Here is a 20,400-nt window from a genome sequence, read left to right as displayed (position 1 = left end):
GAAACTGAGGCAAAGAAAGGTGAAGTAACTTTCAGCTAATGAGTGATAGACTGGGATGTCAAATTCAGGCAGTGTAGTTTCACAGTGTATGCTCTTGGCTATTATGTTTACATCCTCAATAAAGGAGCTATTTGAAGAGAGAAATAATAGAAGTTTAGAAACACATAACTGGGGGCACAGAGAATGTTAAGAATCAGTCGTTATGTGAATGGGTGATGCTGTTATTAAAAACTGGGGCTTAACTGTATGTTAAATGGAAATTGTTGTATCTGTACTTTCTGCTTTGCATGATTGTAAGCTCAAAAGAGATGAAGGGCTGCATTGCATACTAGAGGTGGTATCCAGATAATCTAGAGCCTCATGGCTCTCTGCTGAGAATATCTACCAGAGACAAGGATATCACTCTCTGGAACCCCTCGCAATGAATCCCAATCTTTAGAGTGCAATAAAGCAGGCATTTCTTCAGCTCTCTTAGTTCCAAAGAACCTGTGGAATACCAGTAATAGAAAAAAAGTATACCCAGGTTGCATACCAAGGTTGGGTTCTATACAAACTCTAATACAGTATATGTTTACAAGAAAAGAGTTCCCCTTCCTAGTCCAGGGTGTCCAAATCTCACTTCTGAGCTGGAGATGAATGGGGATGAGGAGTCTTCAAGGAGAGGGTACAAACTGGTGACTGAAAAGCTATTTCTGGCCCATAGGCAGGTTTCTTTGAATCTGTGGTGTTATAAAATTTGCTTAATTACATGCCAACATTCAAAATCTAGGATGTTTCACATAAAAATCATGATTCTTTTTAATTTGGGAGATTTGGTAATACTTATTTGGAGTTGAGTGATAGTTCTCCTTCAGATGGGGCAATTTGCTCACTCCCCCAGCCCCCGTCCTCAGCCCCCAGGTCTGCTTTACTTATTCTTTCTAATGCCCACCTTTCATTTCTAATGAGAACAAAGATATGTTATAGGTTGGTAAATGATGCTGAGTTCCAAAAGCCTGCTTTAATTTCACTGTACTTTTCAATACTCAATAAAACTTGTGGGGCTCTGGTAGCAAGGGAGGGAGTCTTATCTGCCTTAATCTTTTTATAAATGTTATGACTTCCCAATCAGGAAGACCTACAGGTGCTCAATGGGAATGATAACTATTCAGAAGACACCAGGTTTAGTGTTTTCTTAGGCTGGTTTCATGAAAGATACCGTAGAGTAGAAACAAGACATAGGGGTAAAAGCCATGAATGGAACCTGTGCTGATGAGTATAAATAGATCAACCTTTGTTTCAAGACTTTCTTTTCTTCCTGTCACTCAGAGACTGTGTGTGTGTGTGTGTGTGTGTGTGTGTGTGTGTGTGTGTGTGTTGGGGGTAGGGTGGAAGTGGGCAGACCTGTATGGATTCTTCGGTGGGCTTTCAGGTGAGAGCTTTTGGTGTACACTTTGCTGCATCCCGCAAAGTCACACTGGTGAATCCGTCTTCTCTTCAAGTCAAGGGACTCTTCTCCCTGTATTTGGCTCATTGCTGCTGGTCTGAGCAAAGAAAGAGAGATAAGGCCAAATAGTGATTTTAAAGTGGAGGCTAAATAAATGGACTTACATATAATGGGATCACCGGATACATGCATTTAATTTATGCAAATTTAATACCATCCCCCCCAATAATTGAAATAGCTCCAGCAATTCCCTCAACTAAGCCATTCTGCTCAGTAAATGCAGGTCCCACAAGGTGGTAATGTTTTTTTGGGTGGTTTCTGTTCCCAAGCAGTATGAGCATTTCACTCTAATAAGCTTCATTCTTAGGTTTAAAGAAATGTATTTTTCATCCAACATGGTTGCTAAAACACAAACCAATGATAAGGTTGCTTTAAACTTACAGAGAGAAAGAGAATGCAACTGTACTTTATAGGAAATTTGTAAATTTTCCAAGGGTAAAAACTGATTATCTAAAATTAAAACATTATTGTGTCATAACATCCATGTCCGTGCACATGTGTGCATACAAGCTCATACCTTCACTGAAAAGGCAGTTTACCTATATTTTGTTGTCCTCAAATTCTTACTATTGTGTCTGAGAACTTGTTCCACTTTTACCACAGACACACACACAGAGACAGACTTGAAGTAAAGATAAAAGTACTTACTCTTGTACCTGAAAACCCTGTAAGGCTGAGGATCCACTCTCAATTGTACTCTCCTCACTGTCACTTGGGATCTCCAGTGGAGACATGGAGGTGGGGTCAACTTTAACTAAAAGCAAAGAAAAGGAGCAGTGTGGGCTACAAATATATGAGCCTCTAATCATTTTCAGGATTCCCAGTTTGGCCCACAATGAAAAGTATCAGCAAGATAGAGAAATAAAGAAAAAGCAAAGATGGAAGAAGTACATTTATATGGAAGGAAGAGAAGAGCATTTAAAATTTTAGCAGAGCAGGATAAAGAAATTCCTTTGAGGGAAAGGTAGTGTGGAGCACTCTCACTAGAATGAGCTTCTCTAGGATAGTGAGTAAGATAAGATAGTGGGTTTCTCTAGGATAAGGTCTGGGTATGATTCAACTCCCTATCTCGAGGACCAAAGACAGTGTCTGTTGAAAAGTCAGGTTCAATTCGTATTTGTTGAATCAAACTCTAAATAGTTCCCTGGCTGTCCTCAGATCAATGCCTAGGCTCATGCTAGAGGTGAGAACATCCCCTTTGGCTTTTGTGTTCCTTAATGGAAACACAGAATGAGATGAGACACATAATGAATGTCTAGTAGGTGCTTGATACATGTTAACGTCCTCCCCTTCCACCTATGTTGGCAGAAGCCCTTAAATATTTATTGTCAACCAATGGTGTTTCTGACGCCTAACAAAACTCAGTCAGATGGTCAGACATCTAGATCTAGTGAAAGCTTCAAAATTTCTATATAGAAGAAACTTAAGGGTGGCAATAAAGTTGGGGATGGGGAGTATTTGGCTAGCGCAGTCACCTCCATACATTGTGTATCATTCACTAAAACGTTTTAAGCATATAGCTGTGTCTGTGTCTCTGCATGCATATGTGTGTGTTTATGATATAAATGTACTAGCATCCTAAAATTTTGTGTTCAATATAAAAAATAAACAAAATAACATGTAAAGGGTGAGACAATACAAATAGAAGTTTTGATGCTTTCTTTTTGTGCTCCAAATACTTTGTGCAATACCCCCTTTGTCCCCCACCAAGGTGTAAGCATACCATTTGGAGACCACTGTGCTAATGGTCTTAGCTTGAAACTACATTGAACACCTTAAAATTTATTCCATTTATTTAAAATGGTTCTGATGGACTGATGGATATTATGGTGGGGGGGGGAATTCAAAGCCCATCAAACCATCCCTTGGTGTTACCACTGCCTTGATATCAGCAAATTCTCACACAAAGAATTTTATTTTCCCATTTCCTGTTTTGTTTGGCTCTCTCCCTATATGAAAATTGATAATTGTATTTTAAATAACCCCCTCAGGGGATCTCAAAAACAAGATTGTTATGAATACTTATAATTACCACAATTAACCACTAATCGATAACGGCATTTTTATTCAAAAGAACCCGGCGCAGTCTCAGCAACTTGATGCTTAGTATGTCATTCTCCTACATTTAGTGAGGGAAAGATCACAAGGCATGGCATTGAATTTCAAAGGTAGAAAACTCTTAGAAAGTTTTTTTTCTACACTGAGCTGAAATCTGGTTCCTAGTCATTTCCACCCGCATATCTCCCCTTTGGTATTTTTAATTCATGCTAAACATTTATCATCTCCTTTCTGACATGGGTTTTAGTCCTCTCACCATCTTAATCTTTCTCCTCTGATTATACTCCAATTTCCCAACATCCTTCCTAAAGTTGCACATCCAAAACTGCTTGTAATTCTACAGATGCTGTGAAGATAAATATCTTGAACCACTTCAAGAAGCCATATAATTTTCTTCCATCATTCTCCATTACAAACTAGATATGTCTCTAGGAGGGGAACTGGGTAGCTGGGGGATAGTGGTGAAAGGGAGATAAACATAGCTTTCTGAATTCTGAACGTATTTTAAAAATAAATAAAAAGTAAGATTACAGCATATGAACTCTCTCCTGGAAACAATTTCATGTTTGTTCATCACATTATTTGTTACAAGACAACTACTATCTACCACTGTGCTCTCTGGAGATGCACAAAGAAAAATAAGATGGAGTCTTGTCCTGGAGAAATTTACAATTCAATTGGGAAGAATGCCCATAAATTTGTGATACAGGCATGTAAAAAAGTAACATGGAATGTGATAGATGCCAGATGAGGTGGAACACAGGAAAGATGGCAAAATTTCAAAGAAAACTATTTTACCTGTAGGGAAGAGAAAAGGTACAGTGCTGGGAGAGGCTGAGAGATAAGGCTGGCTATGTATATAGGGCTAGAAACATTCTCAACTTTTCTACCAAAGCATTCCTAATGGCATAGAAGACTAAACACATCCTCCTGGAAAGTCCCAGTGTAGTTGCTTTAGTAGCTTAAAACTATTTTTGAAGGTCATGTTTTAAAATATTATTCAAATATTATATTTTTCTCTTTAATAAAACCATATTTTAAAAATATAAAATGTTTTAAATTACTTACTGTCAAATAATAGAGAGGTTCCAGGAAGATATATAGTATTTCACGCAAAGATATGTATACTCCAGTTTGAGAAACATGGGCTAAATGAAAAAGATTCTTTGTACATTTGTAAGCATTGAAGAGACATGATAAAAACAGTATTTATGAAAAATTTCTCTTAAAGATGCATGCAAGAATAATTGGAAACGAAATAGGAGATAGGGTATTCAAAAAGGGAATAGATGAAGGAAGGTAAGGTCCATCAAAGGGGCAGATTGATGCTCACCTGATCCAGCATTTTTGCCATCTCCTCCAATGAGTGGGACTGTAATGGCTGCAGGGCTCCCGTCTGCAGGCAAAGTAGTATACACCATGGGCAGCGATTGCACCATCACTGGGATGGCCTTCAGGCTACCCATCTTATTTGGCAGATTGACTGAGGGGATGGTGTGAATCACATGTAAGATCTGCTGACCACCAGTGCCCTGAGAGGAAGCCAGGATAGAGCCTGGAGTCAGAACAGTAGGGATGTTTGCTGAAGTGCCTGTGTCTGATGTTGAAGTGGATACTACAAGAGTCTGGGAAGCAGACTGTGGCTTGGGAGGACGTATTGGAGCTTGCAGCATACTGGCAGGCTGAAGAGGAGACTTTGGCTTGTGAAAGGAGAGGTCAACTGGTTCCACCTGGGGCAGGTTGAAATCATTAGCCAAAAGTTCTTCTGGGGGCTCAATCTTGATGTCATTTAACAGTGCTGGGTTCTCCATGGGGTTGGCATCCAGGAGTGGTGGAGATGTCATATTACCTCTGTCTGCTGCCTTAAGGGAATCTCTAATTTTAACAGGGCCAGTGACCTAAAATAAATACATAAACAAATGAGAGATGCAAACAGTGAGTGTTAGTACCCTGAAGAAGAGAGATGTGAGCAAAGAAAGAAAGAAATCTCTATTCTGTTGTCATGGACAGAATATACAGGGAGTCGAGAAAAATGAGGCAAGAAAAAGTAAAACAAGGGTAAAGAGGAAAAAAGAGGGAAACTTTATTGAGTACCAGCATCAGGCACTGTATAAGGCAATTGATACAAATTATTTCATTTAAACTTTATAATAATTCTGCAAGATTAATTAGAATCAACACGTCTGAGTATCCACTATTAGTACTGTGTTAAGCTCAGTGAGGGCACAAATGAATAAGGTATAGCCATGAAGTACATACTAATATACCAACTACAATGATAGAATAATATGAGTTGCTTATAAGTCATAACATAATAAGTGAAGCAGCAGATATACAAGCAAGGAATTTTAGAAAAAGAAAAGGGAATGATTCATTCTGTCTAGATGATCAGGGAAGGTTTCAAGGAGAAAGTGATATTTCAGATGAGTCTTAGAGAATTAATAGAAGTTCTGTAAGAAGAGAAAGGTAAAAAAAAATTTCCATCTACAGAGACATAACAACAAACAATATGCTTAGGGAATAATGATGCAGTACAGTCAGTTGTATTAAATGCAAAATCTAACTGTGCAACTTTTAAATTTAAAAATACTAATTAAGGGACTTCCCTGGTGGTCCAGTGGTTAAGACTCTGTGCTTCCAATACAGGGGGCGCAGGTTTGATTCCTGGAAGGGGAACTAAGATCCCACATGCAGCATGGCCAAAAAGTAAATACTAATTAAATGATCACTTTACAGGTAATATATAAAATAATATAAAACCTCAACCTAATTACAATTTTTCTGAGTTCCATGAATTCAAAGATCAAGGATATTCCCAATTAAAAAATGGGTAGAAGGGAACAATCATCAACAGGAAGACACTGGAACTCACCAAAAAAGATACCCCACATCCAAAGACAAAGGAGAAGCCCCAGTGAGATGGTAGGAGGGGCACAATCACAATAAAATCAAGTCCCATAGTTGCTGGATGGGTGACTAACAAACCAGAGAACATTTATACCACAGAAGTCCACCCACTGGAGTGGAGGTTCTGAGCCCCACGTAAGGCTTCCCAACCTGGGGGTCTGGCAAGAGGAGGAGGACTTCTTAGAGAATCAGACTTTGAAGGCTAGCGGGATTTGATTGCAGGACTTCAACAGGACTGGGGGAAAGAGAGACTCCACTCTTGGAGGGCACACACAGGGTGGTGTGTGTGTTGGGACCCAAACGAGGGAGCAGTGACCCCATGGGAGACAGAACCAGACCTTCCTGCTGGTGTTGGAGGGTCTCCTGCAGAGGCAGGGGATGGCTGTGTCTCACCGTGAGGACAAGGACACTGGCAGCAGAAGTTCTGGGAAATACTCCTTGGTGTGAGCCCTCACAGAGTCTGCCATTAGCCCGAACAAAGAGTCCGGGTAGGCTCCAGTGTTGGGTCGCCTCAGGCCAAACAACCGACAGAGAGGGAACCCAGCCCCACCCATCAGCAGACAAGTAGAATAACGTTTTACTGAGCTCTGCCTACCAGAGCAACAGCCAGTTCTACCCACCACCAGTCCCTTCCATCAGGAAACTTGCACAAGCCTCTTAGATAGCCTCATCCACCAGAGAACAGACAGTGGAAGCAAAAAGAACTACAGTCCTGCAGCCTGTGGAACAAAAACCACATTCATAGAAAGATAGACAAAATGAAAAGGCAGAGGACTATGTACCAGATGAAGGAACAATATAAAACCCCAGAAAAACAACTCAATGAAGTGGAGATAGGCAACCTTCCAGAAAAAGAATTCAGAATAATGAAAGAGAAGATGATCCAGGACTGTGGAAAAAGAATGGAGGCAAAGATAGAGAACATGCAAGAAATGTTTAACAAAGAACTAGAAGAATTAAAGAACAAGCAGAGATGACAAATGCAATAACTGAAATGAAAAATACACTAGAAGGAATCAATAGCAGGATAACTGAGGCAGAAGAATGGATAATTGACCTGGAAGAGAGAATGGTGGAATTCACTGCTGTGGAACAGAATAAAGAAAAAAGAATGAAAAGAAATGAAGACAGCCTAAGAGACTTCTGGGACAATATAAAATGCAACAACATTTGCATTATAGGGGTCCCAGAGGAGAAGAGAGAGAGAAGGAACTGAGAAAATATTTGAATAGATTATAGTCGAAAACTTCCCTAATATGGGAAGGAAATAGGCACCCAAGTTCAGGAAGTGCACAGGGTCCCATATAGGATAAACCCAAGGAGAAACAGGCTGAGACACATAGTAATCAAATTGGCAAAAATTTAAAGACAAAGAAAAAATATTGAAAGCAGCAAGGGAAAAATGACAACATACAAGGGAACTCCCATAAGGTTAACATACAAGGGAATTCCCATAAGGTTAGCAGCTGATTTCTCAGAGGAAACTCTCCAAGCCAGAGGGAATGGCATGACATATTTAAAATGATGAAAGGGAAGAACCTACAATCAAGATTACTCTACCTGGCAGGGATTTCATTCAGACTTGATGCAGAAATCAAAAGCTTTACAGACAAGCAAAAACTAAGAGAATTCAACACCACCAAACCAGCTCTACAACAAATGCTAAAGGAACTTCTCTAAGTGGGAAAAACAAGAGAAGAAAAGGACCTACAAAAAACAAACACAAACAATTAAGAAAATGGTAATAGGAACATACATATCAATAATTACCTTAAACGTGAATGGATTAAATGCTCCAACCAAAAGACACAGGCTAGTTGAATGGATACAAAAACAAGACCCATATATATGCTCTCTACCAGAGACCCACTTCAGACCTAGGGACACATACAGACTGAAAGTGAGGGGATAGAAAAAGATATTCCATGGAAATATCAACAGAAGACAGGAGTAGCAATTATCATATCAGACAAAATAGAATTTAAAGTAAAGAATGTTACAAGAGAAAAGGAAGGACACTACATAATCATCAAGGGAGCAATCCAAGAAGATATAACAATTATAAATATATATGCACCCAATATAGGAGCACATCAATACATAAGGCAACTGCTAACAGCTATAAAAGAGGATATCAACAATAACACAATAATAGTGGGTGACTTTAACACCTCACTAACACCAATGGACAGATCATCCAAACAGAAAATTAATAAGGAAACATAAGCTTTAAATGACACATAGACCTGACAGATTTAATTGATATTTATAGTACATTCCATCAAAAAACAGCAGATTACATTTTCTTCTCAAGTGTGCATGGAACATTCTCCAGGATAAACATCTGGGTTACAAATTAAGCCATGGTAAATTTAAGAAAATTGAAATCATATCAAGCATTTTTTCTGACCACAACGCTATGAGATTAGAAATCAGTTACAGGAAAAACAAAAACAAAAACAAAAATGTAAAAAACACAAACACATGGAGGCTAAGCAATACGTTACTAAATAACCAAGAGATCACTGAAGAAATCAAAGAGGAAATCAAAAAATACCTAGAGACAACTGGAAACAGAATCACAATGATCCAAAACCTATGGGATGCAGCAAAAGCAGTTATAAGAGGGAAGTTTATAGCAATGCAAGCCTACCTCAAGAAACAAGAAAAATCTCAAATAAACAACCTAAACTTAAACCTAAAGGAATTAGAGAAAGAAGAACAAACAAAACCCAAAGTTAGCAGAAGGAAAGAAATCATAAGGATCAGAGCAGAAATAAATGAAATAGAAACAAAGAAAACAATAACAAAGATCAATAAAACTAAAAGCTGGTTCTTTGAGAAGATAAACCAAATTGAAAAGCCATTAGTCAGACTCATCAAGAAAAACAGGAAGAGGCCTCAAATCAATAAAATTAGAAATGGAAATACAAGAAGTTACAAGAGACACCACAGAAATACAAAGCATCCTAAGAGACTACTACAAGTAAATCTATGCTAATAAAATGGACAACCAGGAATAAATGGACAAGTTCTTAGAAAGGTATAACCTTCTAAGACTGAACAAGGAAGAAATAGAAAATATGAATAGACCAATGACAAGTAATGAAATTGAACCTGTGATTAAAAATCTTCCAACAAACAAAACTCCAGGACCAGATGGCTTCACAGGTGAATTCTATCATTTAGAGGAGACCTAACACCCCTCCTTCTCAAACTAGTCCCAAAAATTGCAGAGGAAGGAACACCCCCAAACTGATTCTATGAAGCCACCATCACCCTGATACCAAAACCAGACAAAGATACTACAAAAAAAGAAAATTACAGACCAATATCACTGATGAATGTACATGCAATTATCCTCAACAAAATGCTAGCAAACAGAATCCAACAGCACATTAAAAGGATGATACACCATGATCAAGTGAGATTTATCCAAGGGATGCAAGGATTCTTCAATATACACAAATTAATCAATGTGATACACCATATTAACAAACTGAAGAAGAAAAAACATGATTATCTCAATAGATGCAGAAAAAGCTTTTGACAAAATTCAACAGCCATTTATGATAAAAACTCTCCAGAAAGTGGGCATAGAGGGAAATTACCTCTACATAATAAAGGCCATATACGACAAACCCACAGCAAAGATCATCCTCAAAGGTGAAAATCTGAAAGCATTTCCTCTAAAGTCAGGAACAAGACAAGGATGTCCACTCTCATCACTATTATTCAACACAGTTTTGGAAGTCCTAGCCACAGCAATCAGAGAAGAAAAAGAAATAAAACGAATACCAATTGGAAAAGGAGAAGTAAAACTGTCACTCTTTGCAGATGACATGATACTATACATAGAGAATCCTAAAGATGCCACCAGAAAACTAATAGAAATAATCAATGAATTTGGTAAAGTTTCAGGATACAAAATTAAGGAACAGAAGTCTCTTGCATTGTTATACATTAATGGTGAAAAATCTGAAAGAGAAATTAAGGAAACACTCCCATTTACAATTGCAACAAAAAGAGTAAAATACCTAAGAATAAACCTACCTAGGGAGACAAAAGACCTGTATGCAGAAAACTATAAGACACTGATGAAAGAAATTAAAGATGATACAAAGAGATGGAGTGATATACCATACTCTTGGATTGGAAGAATCAATAATGTGAAAATGACTATACTACCCAAAGCAATCTGTAGATTCCATGCAATCCCTATCAAATTACCAATGGCATTTTTTACAGAACTAGAACAAAAAAGTTAAAGTATTTATGGAGACACAATAGACCAAGAAGAGCCAAAGCAGTCTTGAGGGAAAAAAACGGAGCTGGAGGAATCAGACTCCCTGACTTCAGACTATACTACAAAGCTACAGTAATCAAGACAATATGGTACTGACAAAAAAGCAGAAACATATATCAATGGAACAGGATAGAAAGCCCAGAGATAAACCCATGCACCTATAGTCAACTAATCTATGACAAAGGAGGAAAAGATATACAATGGAGAAAAGACAGTCTCTTCAATAAGTGATGCTAGGAAAACTGGACAGCTACATGTAAAAGAATGAAATTAGAACACTCCCTAACACCATACACAAAAATTAACTCAAAATGGATTACAGACCTAAATGTAAGACTGGACACTATAAAACTCTTAGAGGAAAACATAGGAAGAACACTCTTTGACATAAATAACAGCAAGATCTTTTTTGATCCATGTCCTAGAGTAATGGAAATACAACCAAACATAAACAAATGGGACCTAATGAAATTTAAACTCTGTTGCAAAGCAAAGGAAACTACAACAAGATGAAAAGACAGCCCTTAGAATGGGAGAAAATATTTGCCAATGAATCAACAGACAAAGGATTAATCTCCAAAATATATGAACAGCTCATGAAGCTCAATATTAAGAAAAACAAAGAACCCAATCCAAAAATGGACAGAAGACCTAAATAGACTTTTCTCCAAAGAAGACATAGATGGCCAAGAAGCACATGAAAAGCAGCTCAACATCACTAATTATTAGAGAAATGCAAATCAAAACTACAACGCGGTATCACCTCACACTAGTTAGAATGAGCATCATGAGAAAATCTACAAACAACAAATGCTGGAGACGCTGTGGAGAAAAGGGAACCCTCTTGCACTGTTGGTAGGAATGTAAATTGATACAGCCACTATGGAGAACATTATGGAGGTTCCTTAAAAACCTAAAAATAGAATTACCTTATGACCTAGCAATCCCAGTACTGGACATATACCCTGAGAAAACCATAATTCAAAAAGTCACATGCACCCCAATGTTCATTGTAGCACTATTTACAATAGGCAGGTCATGGAAGCAACCTAAATGCCCATTGACAGATGAATGGATAAAGAAGTTGTGGTACATATATACAAGGGAATATTACTCAGCCATGAAAAGGAAAGAAATTGGGTCATTTGTAGAGACATGGATGAATCTAGAGACTGTCATACAGAGTGAAGTATATCAGAAAGAGAAAAACAAATATCGTATATTAACGCATATATGTGGAACCTAGAAAAATGGTATAGATGAACTGGTTTTAAGGGCAGAAATTGAGACACAGATGTACAGAACAATCATATGGACACCAAGGGGGAAAGCGGCGGGTGGGGTGGTGGTGCTGTCATGAATTGGGAGATTGGGATTGACATGTGTTCACTGTTGTGTATGAAATGGATAACAAATAAGAACCTGCTGTATAAAAAATAAAATAAAAATTTAAAAGTTAAAAAAAAATTGGGTAGAAGACTTGAATAGACATTGTCCAAAGAAGACATACAGATGGCCAACAGGCACATGAAAAGATGTTCAACATTGTTAATTATCAGAGAAATGCAGATCAACACAACAATGAGATATCACCTCACACCTGTCAGAATGAGTATCATCAAAAAGTCTACAAATAACAAATGTTGGAGAGGATGTGGAGAAAAAGGAACCCTCCTACACTGTTGGGAATATCAATTGTTGTAGCCACTATGGAAAACAGTATGGAGATTCCTCAAAAAATTAAAAATACAACTATCATATGCTTCAGCATTTCCACTCCAGGGTATGCATTTGGAAAAACAACAACAACAACAAAAAAAACACTAATTCAAAAAGATACATGCACCCCAATGTTCACAGCAGCACTATTCATAACTGTCAAATATGGAAGCAACCCATGTCCATCAATAGACGAATAGATAAAGATGTGGTGTATATATATATATGAACCTGCTGTATGTATATGTATACATACACACACATACACACAATGGAATATTACTCAGCCATAAAAAATGAAATTCTGCCTTTTGCAGCAACTTGGATGGTCCTGGAGAATATTATGCTTAGTGAAAGAAGTCAGACAGAAAGATACTGTATGATATCACTTATATATGGAATCTAATATATAATACAGGGGATTCCCTGGTGGTCCGGTGGTTAGTACTCAGCGCTTTCACTGCAGGTTCAATCACTGGTCGGGGAACTAAGATCTTGCATGCTGCATGGCACAGCCAAAAAAAAATAATAATAATACTATCAAATGTATAGGCAAAACAGAAACAGATTCACAGATATAGAAAACCAACTAGTGGCTACCAAAGGGGAGTAGACAAATTAGGGGTAGGGGATTAAGGGATAAAAACTACTATGTATAAAATAGATAAGCAATGGGGATATATTGTATAGCACAGGGAATTATAGCTATTATCTTGTAATAACTTCTAATGGAGTATAATATGTAAAAATGCTGAATCACTATGCTGTACACCTGAAACTTATATAAAATTATAATTCAACTATACTTCAATTTAAAAAAAAAAGGTCAAGGATATTGTGGACTGTTTACTGCCATTGCCAAGCAATATCTGGACCTTGAAGATGGCTTTGGAGATAGTAGTGCTACTTAGCCAGTAAACAAACAAGACTCCATTCTCTATCAGGATTATACTTGAGGTGTGGGAGTTCTGAATTATGAGAGATGTTCAGGAATGCATCCCTTACACAAAATATGACTATGCTTTATTTTTGGAATATGAGAGAAAGTGAATTTCAAGGAAAGGCTGGGTGAGATAAAAGATAATTGTTTTGAGGAGGGGAGTGACATGGGCAGAGCTATTTCTGTGATATTTAACTAGCTCCTTAATGAAGGATAGATTCAAGAAGGAATAAGACAGGATTTAAAGAGGTCAAAATGGAATCATAAGGAAAAATCTTGGTAAGACATTTATGAGACAATTGGATAAATTTGAATATTAACTGCATATTGGATGATATTAAAGAATTACTGGTAATTTTTAAAGGACTCAATCCATAATATCATTATCCATAATATCATTATCAAATGATATTATGGTTATGATTTCTAAATTTTAGATGAAAGATAATATGGGCCTTAACTCAGAGAATGATGAGGGGCAAGAATAGGCAGTGTTCTCTTGTTCTGACTTTCTTTAAAATACCCTCCGAGCATGCTGAGCATGAATAAAGGCACCAAGAAGTATCCACATTTTACTCGCAGAATTTAGCCAGACAGCCATCTGATTTCTCCCTCTGCTATTCTATGGTATTTCTCGATTTACAGGACCTAATCCCAACTCACGCCTTGTTTGTGGTCCACATATTGCTTCAATCTGCCCCTCTAAGACATGTCTTCTGTGATTTGTCCCACTGTTTGACATACTTCTAATGTAATCCATCCCTCATGGGTGGATTCACTCCATCCAGGTAAGGTGAGCAGTAGAATTGTGTTGGTGGGGAGGGGGAGGATGTGGAGAAGTTGTCAAGAATGGCTGTGCTGAACTTAAAAATTCCTTCTCCTCTGAATCCCTAATATCAACTTAAGCTCATATTTTTCCCATATTTCCTACCTGTCCCTTCACCTAACTAGCTCCCTTCCCAGATTAAAGAGGCAGAATCCCAGGAATATCTGAGATAACAGAGATTATCCTGATAACACTGAGAAATAGAGTTACAACAGAAAGCATAAGAAGAGGTTAGGTTGGGAATTCCCTGGTGTTCCAGTGTTTAGGACTCGGGGCTTTCATTGCCATGGCCTGGCTTCAATCCCTGGTCGGGGAACTAAGATCCAGCAAGCAGTGGGGCATGGCCAAGAAAAACAAAACAAAACAAAACAAAAACAAAAGAAGAGGTTAGGTATAATATCGTTTCTCTAGAAGTATGTAGACTGTGGGTGCAGATATAGAAATAAACAGTCTGCCAGTATACATTAAGGAAAGATCTAGTTAAATTTTCAGGGAGTTTCTGGACTCTGCTTTAGTCCCAGAAACCTAAGGGTGCAGATATAGAAATAAACAGTCTGCCAGTATACATTAAGGAAAGATCTAGTTAAATTTTCAGGGAGTTTCTGGACTCTGCTTTAGTCCCAGAAACCTAAGGAAGCTGAAGTTCTGAATGTTAAATATAAAATGGATATTACTTTGGCAAACTTACTATCTTTTGCTAAATAGAGGCCATCTCCTAGACCTTGAGTGTTGCTGAGAATAATGTCATGAGTTCAAGGCCTTGTGATTAGCTAGTACTCAATCCACAGTTATTCATTATATTGACAAATATATTATTCAGGAAAATCCAAAATGGAAACTGACTGATGAAAGTATAGAACTTGAAGAACATATAGGCTATTCTTATTGCCTTGACGAAATAAGATCTTGCAGGGTCCTGCTTCAGCAAACCATCATGAGTTGTCCTTCTGTAGACAAAGTCTGCCCTGTGGTCTAACAATTCTTAACAAAAACCCTGTCCACAATAAGGCTTCAGTCATTACTCTTCTTCTGCCATCATCACAAGACTTTATTTTTATTTTTTTTTAAATGAGATATTTACATGAAGCTGTTGACAATTAGAAAAAAAGTAACAAGCAGAGCCACATGAGTGACTGATACAGATAATTTAGCATTCCAGGAGTTCAGGGCACTAGAGATTAGTGAGAGCTGGGGTTATCAATTAAAGTTCTTTATGGAAGAGAAGAAATTAGAATTTGGGTCCTACGGATAGTGTGGGATTTGGTAAATTAAACAGGCTGACTGAAACACATTCCAGAAAGAAAGAATGGTTTGGGAAAAGGTGTCACTGAGAACCATTGAGAAATGAATGACCCAATTAGGTAATATTATAGAAACATTGCTAATTTTCCTGGGTGTATTAGTGTTGATGTAATTATGTAGGAGAATGTCATTATTTGTATGTGATGCATGATGAATTATTTAGGCTTGAAGTTTCTTGATGTAAGTTACTTTCAAAGGTAATAAGTGAGAAAGAGAGAGAGAGAGGGAGAGAATCACACAGAGAGAGGCAGAGAAAGAGAGAGAATATATACAACTATGTGAGAATATGTGCCAAAATGTTAACAATATTAAGTTGGAGGGGGGAAGATATGTATGATACAGTATGAACCTTAGATCTGCTCATACACTTTTTCCAAGAAATCCTACTTCTGGGAAATAATCATAAACCATAAACAAAGGACAGGTGACAAGCAAGTACTCATTCATTATATGGTATGGTGATGTAGGAATTCAAAGAAGTGAGAGCAGGATGTGTGTACTGAGCTAGACACCCATCCACCAATCCTACCTCATGACATAAACAAATCATGTAATGAACCAAACTAGGAGGCTTCTGCCCACTAAGATGTTGCCAGCATTGCACTGTTATAGAACACAAGCTCTGGGCCTGGGACATGGTTAGTGTTTTGTGGCCATGTACCACAAGTACCCTAGCTTTACTAAAAACAAGATATCTTGGAAATGGCAAGAAATGAACAAACAAAAAAATGCTTAGATCATCTACTATCCAGAATTTTCTATACATTACACCAATTTCAAAGTGACCTCAAATTTTGGAACCTTACTCTACTTAACGCATGGAAAAACATTTTGAATTGTATTTAGGTGTACTGAGATTTCAAAATAAGATAGCTATGCATGCTTGACAACATTTCCCTGAATTTTTTTATTACAAGTTTAATCAATTTTTAACTAACACTTATACTCAGCTTCCTCTTAGTATTTACTATAACAAAGCACCAGCAACAAGCAGAAGTTTTGCAATAATTAGCAACTTTTGATGTGCTAATAGTTCCTAAATGGCAACAGCTACAAGTAAGGTAAATAAGACATTACATTGGATTTAATGTCATTAAAAGAGTATAAGGGCATCTCATCCATATGCACATGTAACAAACAAATTCAGTTGTACACCAAAGGCAAAGCATTTAATGATTAAAAACATTTTTTTTTCTAAAATATGACTCTTAATTGTCAGCCAGGTACTTTATCTGGTGACTTAAGTAAAGAAACAGATCAGTACTGGATACACAAAACTGTATGCTCAATTTTACAGGCAATTTAAAGGATTTTCAAGGATAATTTTGACTGTATTTGGTTTTCACTTATGCAATGACATTAGAACTCAACCCTGAGCAAGATGGGACTTCCACATCTAACACAGAGTGGTTAGCTGTAAAAACCAGGCAATCCGTTTTGAATCCTTGTTCGGGAATGCCCAAGGTCACAACTTTCTTATCTGTAAAATGGGAACATTAAGAATACATATCTGTGATGGTTAATTTTATGTGTCGACTTGGCTGGGCCAGGTGCCCAGATATTTGGTCAAACATTATTCTGAATGTTTCTGTGAAGAAGTTTTTTTTGGGTGAGATTAATGTTTAAATCATTGAATTTTGACTAAAGCAGATTACCCTCCATAATGTGGGTTGGCCTCATCCAATCACTTGAAGGCTTCAATAAACAAAGACTGATCTCCAAGGAAGAACAAATTCTTCCAGCAGTCTGCCTTTGGACTAGAACTGTAAATCTTCTATGGCTCTCCAGCTTGGCAGCCTACCCCATCCGATTTTGGATACACTAGGATTCGATAATCATGTGAGCCAATTTCTTAAAATCTTTCTCTCTCTGGGGTGTGCAGAAAAGGGAACGCTCCTACATTGTTGGTGGGAGTGTAAACTGATGCAGTCACTATGGAAAACAGTATGGAGGTTCCTCAAAAAAACTAAAAATAGAGTTGCTATATGATCCTGCAATCCCACTCCTAGGCATATATCCGGGACATAGAGAACAGACTTGTGGTTGCTAAGGGGGAGAGGGTGGGGGAGGGATGGATTGGGAGTTTGGGATTAGCAGATGGAAACTATTATATATAGAAGGAATAAACAAAAAAGACTGTGTAACACAGGGAACTATATTCAGTATCCTGTGATAAACCATAATGGAAAAGAATATGAAAAAGAATGTGTATATATATATATATATATCTGAATCTCTTTGCTGTACAGTAGAAATTAATACAACATTGTAAATCAACTATACTTCAATAAAATAAATATTTAAAAATTCTTTCTCTATAAATAGGTAGATAGATATAGATATATTTGGATAGATCTATAGATATAGATATATTTTTATTTTATATGTAAAGTTATATATTTATATATAATATATATATTAATTATATATATAGACAGATATACATAGAGTAGATAGATATAGATAGATACATATTTTATGTATATCTATAGATAGAGAGAAATTGAGAAATACACATTCTGGTGGTTCTGTTTATCTGGAGATCCCTGACTAACACACTATCCAACAGTTATTGTGAGGATTAAATAAGACATTGCATTTAGTCTTCAGAGTGCCCAAAATATGGACTAGTGCTAGATAAATGACTGCTGTTGTCTACGAAGTGTCTAATCTTGTCCCTATAACCTTGATTCCAAAGGCTATGTTACTTTTACGCCAGATTTACTCCCTATTTGAACCAGAAACCCAGGCTTCCAGGTACCTCCTGGAAACCTCCCTTCATTCACCCCTTCTCAGCTCCCAACATGTTGTTAGAAAGAAAAATGAGCTTCAGCTCTATGACAATTACCAGATACTCAACACTATTATGGCTCAATATTAGTATCTCATTTTCTTGATAACTGACCTGTTTGAATATATGCTTTGAGCCACCTTCTGAGTTAAGTTGGACCTCCAAGTTGTTTATGAGTTGATCCATATCTGGAAAAGAATCAAGGGAAAGACAATTTAAAAATTAAATCTAACCCACTATATGCATATAGTATGCCATTACCCCTGGTTACCCCTGTTTGTATTCTATGAACATTATTTTTCAGGACTTAATAGATACTGAGAAGTCAGTATTTGGACAACACTCTAATTTACATATTCTACTCACCAAGATAGCTCTGACTGGTCCCCAACAATACTAGCTGCCTCCTCCCCTCATATCCTGTATGCACATGAATCTGTTTCTTCCAACATCTCCAACTAGCACTATCTTCACAGGAATATCATCATAGCTACATAGTTTCCAGAATCCTCCCCTTCCTGGCCTAGTTCTCATTCTAAAGAGTTCCATGCTCCTGTGTGGATATTTACCCTAATGAACTTGCTTACACATCAGTGCCGAATCTCTCTAAAGAAGCATTTTATCTTCCTATTTCTCTTAAACATACAAGCCAAGTGGGGATAATATAAGCAATTTTTAATTTCCTTCTTAGATAATTTTTCCTCTTTTTTATTTTGTTTTTTTGTTTTTATTTTCTGTTTTTTAGGGTTTTTTAAATTGAAGTATAGTTCATTTACAATGTCATGTTAGTTTCAGGTGTACAGCACAGGGATTAAGTTCTCTCTCTCTCTCTCTCTCTCTCTCTCTCTATATATATATATATATATATATATATATATATATAGAGAGAGAGAGAGAGAGAGAGAGAGAGAGAGAGAGAGAGTCAACTAAAAAAATACTCACAACCTAAAAGTTGAGATTTATGTTTTATTTGGCAGGAAATTTTAGGACTTCAAGCCCAGGAGGCAGCATCTCAAGTAACCCTGAGAGAACTGCTCTGAGGAGGTGAGGGGGGAGCTAGGATGTATAGGAGCTTTGCAACAAAGGGCAGGTAGTTGGAACATCAAAACATTACTGTTAATTAAAGAAAACCAGAAATCCCAAGTTAAGGAAATGATTGTGATGGCGTAGAGCAGTTGATTGAAGCCACCAAGTGTTTACTTTTTCCTCTTATGAAAGTAAACACTCGGTGGCTTCATTCAGCTGCCCTATACCATTACAATCATTTCCATCATTAGTACCTACCAGCACCTCTTCAACCAGATTTCCTTTGATTTATCTGCATTCATCAGAGATGAAAAGATAGGGTAAGAAAGATGAATTCATAGCTTGCTTTTGACTTGATTGGTCAGATTTCAGATCACACTAAGTGCCTCCAAGTCAATTACAATTAGTTTCCTCATTTATGACTTGGTTGCATTTCAAAAGACAGTCCATAAATCAGTTAATTGCTTTGGATGTCAACTACATTTACCCATAGAAATGTTCATTTTACAGGTCACTTCACAATATCCTTTTTAAGACCTAATGCAGTTAAAACACAGCAAATGAACAACCTGCAAGGATACAAATTATAATACAGTCACACAAAAAGTAAAAGATAAACCTATAAATAATTCTTTTATTTATTAACTGTCAGGAATTGAGGAAACCAGTTCTAATTAGATTATTAGATAGGCAATAACACACAATGAATCTTCTCTTGAGATTATGAGGAAAATTTGTGAGCCACTATCAAAGAATCTGGAGAATTCTGACACTCTAAAATATCTCCAATTTTATCTCAAAACACAATTTCTTTTCTTTGATCTAAGTATATGAGTAGAACTGCTCACATATACATTCATCATTCACTAAATATTTATGCATATTACTATGTGTCAGAGGTTATACTAGGCACATTGTTATCAGTTTTAGATCTGGGTCAACCAGACATGGAGAGTCAGCAAGTACAGCAGAGAGCACTGACCTGGGAGTTAGATGCCCAGGAATTATATCTTATAATCTTTGTCAAGGCAGTTTGTTT

The 20,400-nt window shown here is 37.1% G+C and overlaps 1 protein-coding gene across 7 annotated transcripts in view; it reads right to left on the bottom strand.

The window, feature by feature from the left end:
* Positions 1-20,400, bottom strand: part of KLF8 (KLF transcription factor 8) — a 314,604-nt gene that overhangs the window by 34,022 nt on the left and 260,182 nt on the right. For all 7 annotated transcript variants that reach the window (XM_082610208.1, XM_082610205.1, XM_082610204.1 and 4 more), the window contains 4 exons: positions 18,450-18,523; positions 4,878-5,442; positions 2,135-2,240; positions 1,384-1,523 (listed from right to left, as the gene is read on the bottom strand). In XM_082610208.1, coding sequence (XP_082466334.1) covers positions 1,384-1,523; positions 2,135-2,240; positions 4,878-5,442; positions 18,450-18,521 — 883 coding nt within the window. In that variant the 5' untranslated portion in view covers positions 18,522-18,523. The remainder of the gene's footprint in view (positions 1-1,383; positions 1,524-2,134; positions 2,241-4,877; positions 5,443-18,449; positions 18,524-20,400) is intronic.

The sequence above is a fragment of the Mesoplodon mirus genome (genome assembly GCF_964341445.2).
Source record: "Mesoplodon mirus genome assembly, chromosome: X".
In the NCBI taxonomy this organism is placed as follows: Eukaryota; Metazoa; Chordata; class Mammalia; order Artiodactyla; family Ziphiidae; genus Mesoplodon; species Mesoplodon mirus.
Note: the sequence above shows the minus strand (reverse complement) of the source record. Positions and strands in the feature narration are given on the sequence as shown.